Raw genomic sequence first — 12825 nt, 5'->3', positions numbered from 1 at the left:
AATATACAGCTGAAAGGACATATTTAAAAGTAGTTGATACTTTTCTGTTGTTTCGCCAAAATGCGACTCCGGTGGGACTCGAACCCACAACCTTTGAATCACTTCGTGTTTGCCTAGAAGTCCAATGCGCTATCCATTGCGCCACGGAGCCACCTGTTGATACAGGCGAGCACTGCTTAATTTGAACAAAACACAACAATTTCCCTGGAACAATTTGTAGTTTTACAGAAAGAGAAGCTCCTGTTGTGTGTAGCCTCAAAAAGATGTCCGTGAGGACATCGCCTTCTGAATACAGCTATATATAGCGGTAAAGTAATCCCACTTGTATTGCCAAAATAATACACAGGGTGGCGCTAAAGCCACGAGTCATAATAATCCAGGGTAGTAAAATAAGATGCCACTTTGCAGTCCTTTTTTTATAATTGACAACTGTCTTTTTTTCGACACAATTTGTTTTCATTCACACAAATTGTGTGTGAATGAAATTCGAAGGCTTTTTGAATTTCAATGTTTTCCAACATTTGCGCATCTAGAGAGCATTTTACGGTCTCGTTTTACCTCCGTGGTGCATTCAAGTCATGTCCTATGCTTGGTTATCAATATTCACTAAAGAAAGTAATAAAGCCGCCCTCCTATATGACATGAATTCTGCTGGAGTATGCATAATGTGTTCAGAAATGCCCTGACATTTCAGAGCACAGCCACAGTAACTATGGACTTGATAAAACACTCCGTATTTTATTTCTTTGTCTTTTCTATTTTTTTAATGTCTACTATAGACCAGGATACTGTGTCTTTAATAAGTTTGAACTGACCTGACTTTTTTCATAGTAATATTAAAAAAGATGTACTAATTTTGTATATTTTTCTAATATAGATCACGTAGTTTACGACTGAACTTGAATGCACTGTGAAGTCACAGTAATTCCCAGTGTAGACGCGCGGCCTGAGGGGGAAGGGGTGCAGGGACACATCCCAACTCACAGGAAAGCCAATGGGAGATAATTATCTTGTCCTCCCACCGTATCTTTGATGTGTCCTCCCAGGAGCGGAAGTGTCTGGGATTCCGCTCAATCCATCGCTCCAAAACCAGGCGTTTGCACGGGGAGGACGGAGCGTTTGCTTCTCTTCCCAATAGAGGAGGGAGATCTTTCACCGTCGCTGTGCGCTATTCATGAGGCTTTACCAGCGCGGGACATGGTCTTTGAGGTTAGAATATTTTCTTTCCTGCAGAAGACTTCCCATAAAACCAAGGAGTGGCTTAGAATGCTCGAAATTTACAACAGAGGCTTGTTCGCTCTTTTCTTCTTGATCCAGCGTCATGTTTTATTATAGGTCTGCGCAATAGCCACGGACGCCTGCCTGGACACGGGAGGGGATTAAGTTACTGCTGCTGGCGGCGGATTATTTTATTGGCCTCCTGTCACGCCTGCCACCAACCAGCCTTTGGTGATCCTGTTTCCAATTAAGCACGATCGCTGAAGAAGAAGAAGAAGAAGAAGAAGGGGGGGAAAAAACAGGTACGTTGCTGTCCTCTAAAATAAGGGAGCGTTCCTCTTTAAATAACGTCTCACTATTGGTTTAACCACGCTGTAACGCCCATCCTTTGTTGCTCATTCCCCTAGTCACTCTTTGCATGTCGAGATGCTGTATTTAAATACCTCTTTATTAAGACAGGGCTACATTTGGAAAAATGATGAGAATTGATGCAAGCTTGGTGGTGATAGAGTAAAACGCTTAGGATACGGTCTTCATAAAGCGGGAAATTGCAGGCTTTTGAAGCAATAGCGTTCTCATTTGCAAATTATGCATAACAATGCTTTGCATGAGTATTTATATCTCTTGAGCTTTTTCTTTCTGCCACGATTTGTTTTTCATAGAATGTTTTATTGTGAGACGGAAGAATAAATGGTTTTGTTGGAGTAGGTAGGTCTTTACCGGTCTGTCTTAGCAGAATAGCTCAGACACAGGCAGATTGGTTGGAGAGAAACGTCAACTTTAAATCTCGCCACAGCTTTTTGGGTGTAGGTCTAGGCTTTGACTAGACCTTTCTGGCTCATGCATATGCTTTGATGTAAACTGTCCACTGAAGTTCTGGCTGTATGTTTAGGGTTTTTGGTCCGGTCTGAAGAGACTCCTCTCTGGTCTCAAAGCTTTTGCTGCTTCTAAAGCGCCACCATGCTTTAGTGTGTGAACTGGGCCGTTGAGGATGCTAGTTTTTAAAAGTAGATCAAAAAGTTGTTGACATTTATCCAGAGCATCTTCTTCTTCGCGTTTGCTGTCCCTCTACATTGCCTATTGCAAATTGACAAATTCTCCCACCTGGTGGAAGACCCAGAGTTGATGGGGTTTACAGTAGTGCTGTAGTCTGCTATCTTCAGCCCTCTGTGGTCAAAGTTTGGGATATTGCTTTCTGATTTAGCCACCCATCCATTGTCCATACCCACTTCTCCTTACAAGGTTGCCGAGAGATTGGGGGGGCTCAGTAGTCATTGGGTAAGAAGTGGGGAGCGCCCTGGACAGGTCGTGAGTCCAAAATCGAACTCTCCATACCTTTCTCCCTGACCTGTCTGCTGTGTTCCTTGGTCTTAATGATGGTGTTTGTTCTGTAATGTTTTTTTTTAACAAATCTTTGAGGCCTTCACAACATGCATTTACATTGAGATACAATCATGCACTAATTATGTGACTTCTGAAGGCATCTGGCTGCACTTGATTTTATTTAGGGGTGTCAGACTAAAAGGATTTAATACAAATGTACACCTTGTCACTCTTGATTCTGCTCTACTTCGTGTCGACCCACCACAGAGAAACCTAATAAGATGAAAACCTTCCAGGTGTGTGTCTTGTGATTCACTGCAGACTTCCTCCTTCCTCTGTGTTTTCATGTTGTGCCTTGCTTCGCGAGCCGTAGAGCGTTAGCTGGACGCCAGCAGCTTCCACTTCCCAACCCCCCTCTCCTTCCTCTGTCCCAGCATGATTTGGTCCGCTCCGTGCCGTTTTGGTCCACTCAGTCTTGACTGTACTTTCCCAGGACAAAGTCTAAGCACAAAAGAATTCGCCTGATGTTTCGACGGCCCTGTTTTCTCTCTCTAACAGACCTTAGTTAAGAGTTTCTTTCAAACACAGACGTCAAACTCCGGTCCTTCAGGTCTGGCGTTCTGTAACTTTTAGATGGGCCTCAACTGAATCAAATAATTAGTAAATAATAAATATGAATCAAATAATTAGTAAATATTTAAAAGTTGAAGGATATGGGACCCTGAGGACAGGATTTGACACACAGGGCTTTACAATGTTGCAAATTGACTTAATTATATTTATTTTTTTTTACAATAAGGATAGCCTATACTTTCAGCTTTAACCTTTAGTTAAGGTAAATGGACATCTTGGCCTTAACCCATTTCATAAATCTGCATTCCTCTGCAAATAATAGTAAAAAGCATTTGAAATCTACGATTTCTCTACTTTATCAAATATATTTAACATGTTGTCACTCCCTTTTATACTAAATAGCATATAACTAAAGGAGACGGCATCTCTCTGAAGTACTGAGCTTTAGAAAGTATTAATTTAGATATACAACTATAGAAACAAATGCATAAAAACACAAATTTTATTTGAAATCAATAGCAAATTAAAGTGATTGCCTTTAAAAATTAAATAAAAACAATTCTGAAGACCTATTTGCTTTTATATAATATATATCTATATATAGTGAAAAAACATTTCATTCAAACATTTAGTAAGATTACATTCTGTAGACAGCGGAACGAAAACTGATGAGTAGCTCACATTTTGTCAAATTAGATCACATAAATTAATGCTTCCACGTTTTTCTGCTGCAACAGTATTTTCCTCATCCATCCGTCCGCAGGGATGTCGTTCCGTAGAGGTGTGGTCCGGCAGAGTAAATTTCGCCACGTCTTCGCTCAGGCCTGGAAGGCCGAGCACTGCCTCGACGACGTCAGAGTGTCCCGGGTGACATGGGACGGCCCCCTCTGCGCGGTCAACCCCAAGTTCATCGCGGTCATCATCGAAGCGGGGGGAGGAGGCGCCTTCCTCGTCGTTCCGATCGGCAAGGTTTGACCTTCTGCATCAGCATCCTGTATCCGATAAAACCGCGGATCAATACGTTTCTTTCAAGCCGAAAGCTTCTCTATGACATCACCCTTTATATCCCACTAATGCACGCGAAGCACTTTTACAGTCCAGACTTGGCGCTGTGCTGTAATGCAGCCTTTCAGGTCAGTGGAGTTGAGCTTTTTGTTTTCTCCAAACAGAGCGGCAGAATCGACCAGTCCTGCCCCACAGTCTGTGGACACGCGGCGCCTGTGTTGGACATCCAGTGGTGTCCTCATGACGACAACATCATCGCAAGTGCCTCAGAGGACTGCACAGTGAAGGCAAGTGTTCATGTGGAGGTGGTTTGTGGCCCTTTATCAGCTGGTTTCAGATCAACCACTGGCATCTTTTACTACCACAAGTAAACGGCCAGGGTTTAAGATATACAATTATGAATATATTATTCTGGGCTTTTAGAGGTTTTCTTAGGAACTTGTTTTCCAGGCTGGAATCACTTTGAAACATGCAACTCTTTTTAGAAACAACTATTCCCTGCAGACGTTTATTCCACCCTCATATTGTCAAAACTGTACTTGCAGGCTGAAATATATACATACGGTCACCAAGTCTTATAGTAAGTGATCTTTTAACTGTTAACTTGACAAGGGCAAGTTTGATGACAGTTGAGGCAAAGATTGAGCTGTTTAACCGGAAATCTTTGGAGGATTCACAGTGAGACTTTCCAAACTTAAGAACACAATGCAAACTGCCAAGTATGGAGTTGATTTACTTCATATACGCTGTGTAAAATGGATGCTAAAGCTCCAACATCTTCAGCTCAACTCAACAGCTAGAACTCTGACTATTCTTCCAATTCTTGTTTTTAAGATCCCTTCACGGTGTGTACGTTACATAATCACTCTAACCTGGAACTTGGATAAATTATTATGAGCCTCAAAGTAACATCACATTCATTCTCAAAACCAGTGCTTGTAAGCTTATAATTCTTGTAAAATTATAATAATTTCAAGATAAGAAACTAGTGTGTTACTAAAGAAAATATGTTTCTATTATTTTTATTTTTTTTAAAGTGAAGTGAGTGAAGGCAACAAAGAAATTAAATGGTTGATGTATATAATTGGGTAACTATTAAATACAGAAGCAACTATCGCTATAAAATGTTGTTGCAACAGTTGCACACAAAATAAAATATCATCCACTTCCGCAAGGAAAACTGATAAGTGGTTTTATTTTTGCACACGCTGGGTTTCAAGTGACTCAGCCCAATCAGGTCTGCTTTAGAAAGCAAAAAAGGATGTCAGAGACCAAGACGAACAACTTCTCAGACAAGCACTGCAAAGGTGCAACATTACATAGAGTCTGTTGTGCCATTTGAAGGTGTGGCAGATCCCCGACGGCGGGCTGACCAGTCCGATGACGGACCCGATTGTGACCCTGGAGGGCCACAGTAAAAGAGTGGGAATCCTGGCTTGGCACCCTTGTGCCTTCAACATCCTATTGACTGCAGGTGGGATAATTTTTTACTTTCCAGTTCTCATTAACCATGGCTGAAAGCCCCCGATAAGGAAGTGTTTTTACTTAGCTTACTTATAGATTACTCATCAACTAATAGGGACTCTTCCTCCTCTTTGTGTATTGTAGCAACATAAGTCCATGTTATGTTGCCACAACATAACATGGAGAAACAACTTCTGCTACTGCTGAAGTTGTTTGAAATCTTTTGATATGCTCAGTAGCTACGTTCTTGTAGGCATTCCTCAAAGATTAATACCAATCCGCCTTACTCAAAGAGTATGTACTGTACTCTTCTGCATTCTCCAGACTGAAACTATTTGATATATGTCATATTTGGTTTCGTTCCATTTATAATAAGCATATATTTGCTTAAAATAAGCATATTTGTCACTCCGAATTCTAATAATAATATTATAAATGCAGAAGTATTCTACTGAAGTAAAGTAAGAACATTTTTAATCACGATTCAATGTGAAGGTTAGATTTTGCTCAGTTTTTTTTATTGTAAGGTTGTTCTGCTGTAATCCAAACGTTTTCATATTTATATTGTCTTATATCCTTTTTTTTTTGTTGTTGATACAATTTGTAAATAGACTTTTCTATATCTTTGCATGAGTTCTGTAGAAAGTGAGAGTTGAGGAGCTGCTCTTCTCTTCCTGAGATGGTGTTCAGTGACAGCAGCCAGGTCCAATGCTGTTGCATAATGAAGGCGGGAAATAGGATTTCCCTTTATTAACATGTGGCGAGATTAAAGGAAAACGTAAATAACCTGACAAATAATTACAGTTTTAAACACATGCCGAAGCTGCCAGATTTCGTTTCGTTTGAAATCTGTCTGAGTAACTCTAGCTTTGGACATGGCGGGCTTCCACTTGACCTCATTCGATTTTGTGGTTTCTGCTCTCAAGTATCTATTTAAATTTTGCCTCCTTGAACATGGTGATGAAACTCCAGAAATATATTTTTAAAAACAGTCCGAACTTTCATGCAAGGTAATATCGTAAGAACTTTTACCTCGACTCCTCGTCTTTTGATTTATGCAAGCTTCTTTGTCGGCCGTCTGTCTAGGCTGCGATAACGTGGTTTTTGTGTGGAACGTGGGCACGGGCGAACTCGTGTACCAGCTCGCCGACGCCCACCCGGACCTGATCTACAGCGTCGGCTGGAATAAGGATGGCAGCGCCGTGTGTACTGTGTGCAAGGACAAGGCCCTGCGCATCATCGACCCACGTCGGGGCGCTGTCCTGAAGGTAGCTTCACAGTGTTACGCATATATTTATATCTGTGTGTGCGGACATGCAGGAAACATTTGTATCATTACTCATGTTGTGTGTTGAGTCTGTTATCAGCCTCTCTTCCCTCCCAAAGGTCAGAGAAAAGGTCCATGATGGTACAAGGCCCATGAGAGCCGTCTTCCTCGCCGATGGGAAAATTTTGACCACAGGCTTCAGCCGTATGAGTGAGAGGCAGCTCGCTTTGTGGGACGCAGTGAGTTTCCACCGCAAGACTTCAGCTGTTTACAAACTCGTTGGAGTTTCACAGCAGAAAATGTTGTTTTACAGGATAGTTTGCTAGCCATTCAGTCCCTTAGGAAAGCATCCATCCGTTCCTCTTGAACTTTTTTTTCCCCCTAATTTTGTGGCGGTATAACATCAAGCTACATTTTATTATATTTTACATGATAGACCAACTCAGAGTGGCATATAAATTAGAAGGAGATGGAAAATAATACATGGGTTCACTTTTTTTTATTATTATTTCATTAGGCACATCTGTGTCAATGCTGTGTCGAAACACTTTTTGCTGCAATTACTACTTTTAAGTATTTTATGGTATGTCTCTGACATCTAGAAGTCGCTACCCTTCCTTTCCTTTTGTGCAAAACAACTCAGACTCCTGAGACTCGACAGAGAACATCTCTGTATTTTTTAATTCGTAATGTTCTCCTTGCCTGACATAGACATAGACAGCCATGTTTTGGTAGGTTTCCCATTGTGCCATTTCCATATGATGGACTGATAAGAGATGTGTGAGATGTTCAAAGTTTGAGATTTTCTTTTTGCACATCTCCACGTCTTTCTCCCAGACCTGTCTGCTGGGTCTTCACGATGCTGTTTGTGAAAACCCAAACAGCATCGACCTCAGAGGTTATCCTCTGAAAAACCTCTGAGGTCTTCACAGAAAAACTCAAGTTATACTGAGATTAAGTTACACACAGGTGGAGTCTGTACACTAAATAGGTGACTTCTTAAGATGCACAACACAATTTTAGGATTTGTTCTTGTAACATACTTGAGAGCTGCGTGGCCTTTGTCTTCCACTTCCAAATTAAACAACACTTTTGTGGTTGTAATCTTTAACAGAAGTGACTGCCCTTTGCAAGCTCATGTGTTGGATGTGCTTTTTGTTTTACAGAAGGATCTCTCTGAGCCGATGGCTGTGCAAGAAATGGATACAAGTAACGGAGTTCTTCTTCCCTTTTATGACCCTGACACAAACATGGTCTACCTTTGTGGAAAGGTAAACGTATAGCAGTTTTAAATGCAGAATATAAGTCTCGCAACCATTTTCAAGCAGGTGAGTTTGATTTCTCTTCATTTCAGGGGGACTGCACCATCCGGTATTTTGAAGTGACAGACGAGTCTCCCTACGTTCACTTCCTGAGTTTATACAGCAGTAAGGAGCCTCAGAGGGGTGCAGGGTTTCTTTGTAAAAGAGGCGTGGATGTCAACAAGTGTGAAATTGCCAGGTTAGCTCTTTAAATCTGCTCATATTTTTGCTGTAATCATTTGGAATATTATGTTTAGAATATTCTGCAGAAACAGGTCAATACATTTCACTGGAGGCATTTCACTGCGTTCGTGGCTCTACTAGTAAAGATTTCGTAAAAAGCATTAAAATGTTTAATCTTACTCCCATTTGTCTGAAAGTTGTTATCCTGACATGCCTCTCAATGAACTGGTTAGCATGTGGATAGCATACTACATTGTGGATTTTTAAGTAATATAATGGTTATGGCAAAATAATAATGCAAGAACACGTTCTCAAAGATGAGCTTTAAACTCTAATGAACTGGAAGACATGTTAAATACACAAAATAAATAAATAAAACGACAAATAAAATGAATTCTGAAGTCTTGGTAAACAAAATTGTCCTTCAGAATAAGGGCTAGTTGAGACCAAAGAACCAAACTGAAGACTTTTATCCTCCAAGTTTTGGTATAAAGACAGAAAAAAAGAGATAAACAGTAAATCATGCCAATGGAAATTGTTGAGTTTGTGTTAATTTATCATGAAGTTAATTGATTTATTGACTATTGTGACAGGCCTACTTAACACTCATCTGCCATTTCTTATGTTAAAGGTTTTCTTACCCCAACTGACTGAATGTACTCAGTTATTTGGACTGGATGTCAATAGGATTTAAAAAAAAACAATTAATATGAAGTAATGTCACTCCAGTAAAAGAATAATTTATTTTACTGGTGCCACTAAGTATATGGGAAGTTGTGTTACAAGGTTTTTTCTTTATTCTGCTCGTTAAATTGGTTTACATGCCTTCCTGCTGACTCTCGTTTGTAGATTCATGCTGTGGGCAACTTATAGTACAATCTTGGTTGCTCGCATTTTGATGCAAAAATACCCTCAGAGATTGCAAAATGTCTTCATGTGGTTTACAGTGCTCTGAGAAAAATTACACTACAGTTATCACGTCAAACTTCATCTACTTCCTGAAAAATATTCAAAAGTTGACTTAAGGTGTATTTATACCACTTGAAAGTACGTATAGTTTCAGCTCAACCTTCCCTCTAGTGTAATCAACACAGAACTATTAAGATTATTCAGTTCTGTTATTAATTTCCTGTTAACCTGCAGGTTCTACAAGCTGCATGAAAGGAAAGTGGAACCCATTTCTATGACTGTACCACGTAAAGTAAGTCGCACACATGACCTTTAAAAGAATGTTACTTGGATTAATGTACAGACAAAAATAAAACACTTTTTCTCGCTTTGTTTCATTTTTTGCCCCACCAGTCAGATCTCTTCCAGGGAGACCTGTACCCAGACACTGCAGGCTTGGAGCCGGCTCTGCTGGCAGATGAATGGATCGCCGGACAGGACGCAGCACCTCTGCTCGTCTCTCTGAGCGGAGGGTACGCGGCTCATCCCTCCAAACACAGAGACACCCTCAGAAGCAAGCCCAAGCTAAGCTCTCAGGACTCCGGGGCCGGGGGCGCCGCCACAGCAGCAACCGTAGCAGCCGCTCCCACACCTACACCTACCTCTGCCGCCAAGGAAGTGGAGGGAGAAACGCCGCAGCCACGAGTGACCGCAAGGGAGACGGATGGAAATACCGAGAGGCCAAGGAGAGAGGTAAAGATCCTTTCCTAATACTTTAAACCGTCCGCACAGCCACAGACAATCATCTTTATGTTCTCGTAACTGCTTTCTGATTTGGTGCTCTTCTTTGTTTTAGGATGAAATGTTGAGTGAATTGTTAGCAGAGATGAAGGCCTTACGGGCAGTCGTGCTCGCTCAGAACCAGAGAATCGAGCTGCTGGAGAGGCAGCTCGCCCGGATCGAAGACGGCGACGTGTGAGGAGGCATAAAACTCACCGCATTCCTGAAGAATCTATAGACTGTAGCCTTACTAGTCTTAATACCTTAATGCTTTGTGAGTGTAAAAACTGTGTGTAAAGACTATGAATCGCAGTGGCTTCCAGCTGCTATGATCAAGGCTGTACTTCCCAGATGATTTTTCTTTTTAGTAAATATGGTGTCATCTGCATAGAGTGAAATTTATAGCAAAACTAAAGGATCTTGTAGCAGTTATTGGAACTTGCAACTTTGAGCTTTTTTAAAAAAAAAATTAATACTTTGATTCTGCAAGACTAGAGGAGTTACAACAGGGGTTCCCAAAGTGTGGGGCGCGCTCCCTAGGGGCGGCGCAGTGCCAAGATGGTTTGTATTGTGTTTTGTTGCAACCTGAAGTGTGAAATAAACTTCAGTGGAGTTTGAAAACAAAATATGTGTATAGGTTTATGTCTGGTTGAACGATGTGTGTGCCCAGCTGATTTTTATTTTTTTTTATTTTTCGGGGGGGTTTTATTGTAATCCATAGGAGGGCCCAGAAAATCTTTGGGAACCACTGAGTTACAATGACACGATTCCTTTAAATTAACGCAAAAGGTTATAATAGGCGTAATGTGGAACTGTGCTGACTCGGCTGAAGGTTGCTATTTTATAGCAAAGCATTTAATTACCTCCAACACATGTGTTTTCCTGGCGGACATTCATCAATGTCACTTTTAGGGCTTATTATTCAGGTAGTTTGAGGTGCAAAAGTGTCAAGTCATGGCTTGACTTTTTACATGACTTGTTCTTTGTTTTCCCTCTATTTTATATAGTTTGCTCTGTTCAAATGTATGAACCTAAAATCTCAATATACAACAGTGAGAACCATGTGAGCGATAGGTGGTGAGAAAGTTGTGGAGTATCTATGTGTAGTTTCATTCCGTGTTGTTGCAGTAATGGAAACGGTCGAGCGCTAGTGATTTCGTGTGTTAAGAACAGCGGCTGTGTTTTATGGGTCACTTTGAAGTTAAGCATTTGATTGAAATTACACACATGCATTTATAACAGTTTCAGTCAACAGAAATTTAACATAACACTATTTTTCCTTTGGTTTCAGCGAAATATGCATCTGTGTTCAAATATGTAAGTTTAGTTCTGTTTCTTTCATTTTAGTCGTACTTTTGTGAACGTTCTTTATTTAGAGGCATTACTGTGTGTTTTATGTAGCAGTAGGATAACAATGTTGCATTCCAGTTGAGCCCTTTAATACTTTAATTCTAATTATGCACTGACCTCTTAACACTCCTATGAACAACAGGTTCAGCTAGACAGTGGTGTAATGATTGACTCAACTTTGTTTCATGTTTTGTACGAAAAAGCCTTTCGGTTTACACTAATGTTCCCTTCATGGTCAAGTGTTTGTGATCAGTTCTAGTTCTGATTACCCTTGGAAATACTGTGTTTGAGTGTGGTAATTGTTAAATAGATGATGAATGGACTTTGTTTTTAATCCAACTTGTCATTCTTAATAAAATATCCCATAAAATATGTGTCTGGTTAAGCTGACTGAAGGTAGAAGAGAGTACAATATTACTCTTTAGGTTGTAGCCTCTCCACAGGTAATTACACCTTAAAGAGGACTGAGTGCAAATAACAGTAGCGAGTGCTGCTATGATAAAGATGAGAACTTTGAGAAGATTTTCTGGATTAAGTGGAATGTTGTCTGCATCGAGCGAAATTTATAGCAAAACTGAAAGATCTTGTTTTTTGCTACAAATTAAGTGTTTTTAAAGTCAATGCTTTTGAGTTTTTAGCATTATTTTTGAGCTCACCCTGACATCCAAAGTGTCATTTTTTTTCTTTCTCAGAGATCTACTTCATCTCCGTGCTAAAGAAATTGTAGCGGTTATTTGATGGTGCTACTTGAACTTTTTAAAATGAACACTTGAATTCTGCATAGATTAGAACAAAAAATTAACAAAATAGAATTTGATTATTTGTGCTGTCTAGCACTGCAATTGCTCATTAAATTATTTCCTCTTATAGACAGAAATAAATGTCACCACTATTCTAGTATTTTTAGCTCATAGTCTAAAAGCTGACTATTTGTGTTTTGTTTTTTTTCTCCATCTTTCTAACATGCTGAGTTCAAACTCATGAGTGAACATCTGTTCCCTTGAGTCCAGGTGTTTGTGATCAATTTCAGGGAGATAATACTGTTCTTACTTGTGTTCATTGTTTCTTGAGCTGATAAATAAATTTCCTTTAAAAATCCAATTTGCCACGCTTAATAAAATGTCTGGTAAGACACATTATTAAGAAGAGAGCATTCAAAGAAAAAGTTTAGGTCTGATTTGGTTGTAGAGAGTAAAAGTTTGTGAAAGTTCAGCAGATAAAAAAAAAGGGAAGTGAACAAAGATGAACAGCAAAGGCAAAAAAATAAACAAATAAATTCTGGTGCTTGAAAGCAAGTGTGTGTGTTAAGAGGCTGGAAAGCATTATAAACAAAACTCTGTGGTCTGATAAGATGAAAACTTAGTCAACTGTGCAAAACTGAAGTTCATCCAAAGTTTTAATGAAGAAAAGTTCTAGAGCTGACCTCAGATTAAAGTAACATTTCTAGAAATTAGTCCATTTGAAAGCTATTGA

The 12825-nt window shown here is 39.9% G+C and overlaps 1 protein-coding gene and 1 non-coding gene across 2 annotated transcripts; one reads left to right on the top strand and one right to left on the bottom strand.

Annotated features, from left to right (window-relative positions):
* Positions 1-63: 63 nt before the first annotated feature.
* trnar-ucu lies at positions 64-151 on the bottom strand. The gene is given in 2 exon segments: positions 64-99; positions 115-151. It is a non-coding gene; the product is annotated as a tRNA-Arg (tRNA).
* Positions 152-952: 801 nt separating this feature from the next.
* LOC102221577 (coronin-1B-like) lies at positions 953-11724 on the top strand. Its single transcript, XM_005804788.2, has 12 exons — positions 953-1209; positions 1336-1520; positions 3878-4083; positions 4284-4406; positions 5464-5593; positions 6670-6851; positions 6970-7089; positions 8017-8121; positions 8205-8350; positions 9478-9535; positions 9637-9975; positions 10079-11724. The coding sequence occupies exons 3-12, from the start codon at positions 3880-3882 to the stop codon at positions 10199-10201; spliced, it is 1530 nt and encodes a 509-aa protein (XP_005804845.2). The 5' UTR covers positions 953-1209; positions 1336-1520; positions 3878-3879; the 3' UTR covers positions 10202-11724.
* The last annotated feature ends 1101 nt before the right edge of the window (positions 11725-12825 follow it).

Source organism: Xiphophorus maculatus, chromosome 14, assembly GCF_002775205.1.
Source record: "Xiphophorus maculatus strain JP 163 A chromosome 14, X_maculatus-5.0-male, whole genome shotgun sequence".
NCBI lineage: Eukaryota > Metazoa > Chordata > Actinopteri > Cyprinodontiformes > Poeciliidae > Xiphophorus > Xiphophorus maculatus.
The sequence above is the reverse complement of the archived record's forward strand: the minus strand, read 5'-3'. Positions and strand labels throughout refer to the sequence as shown.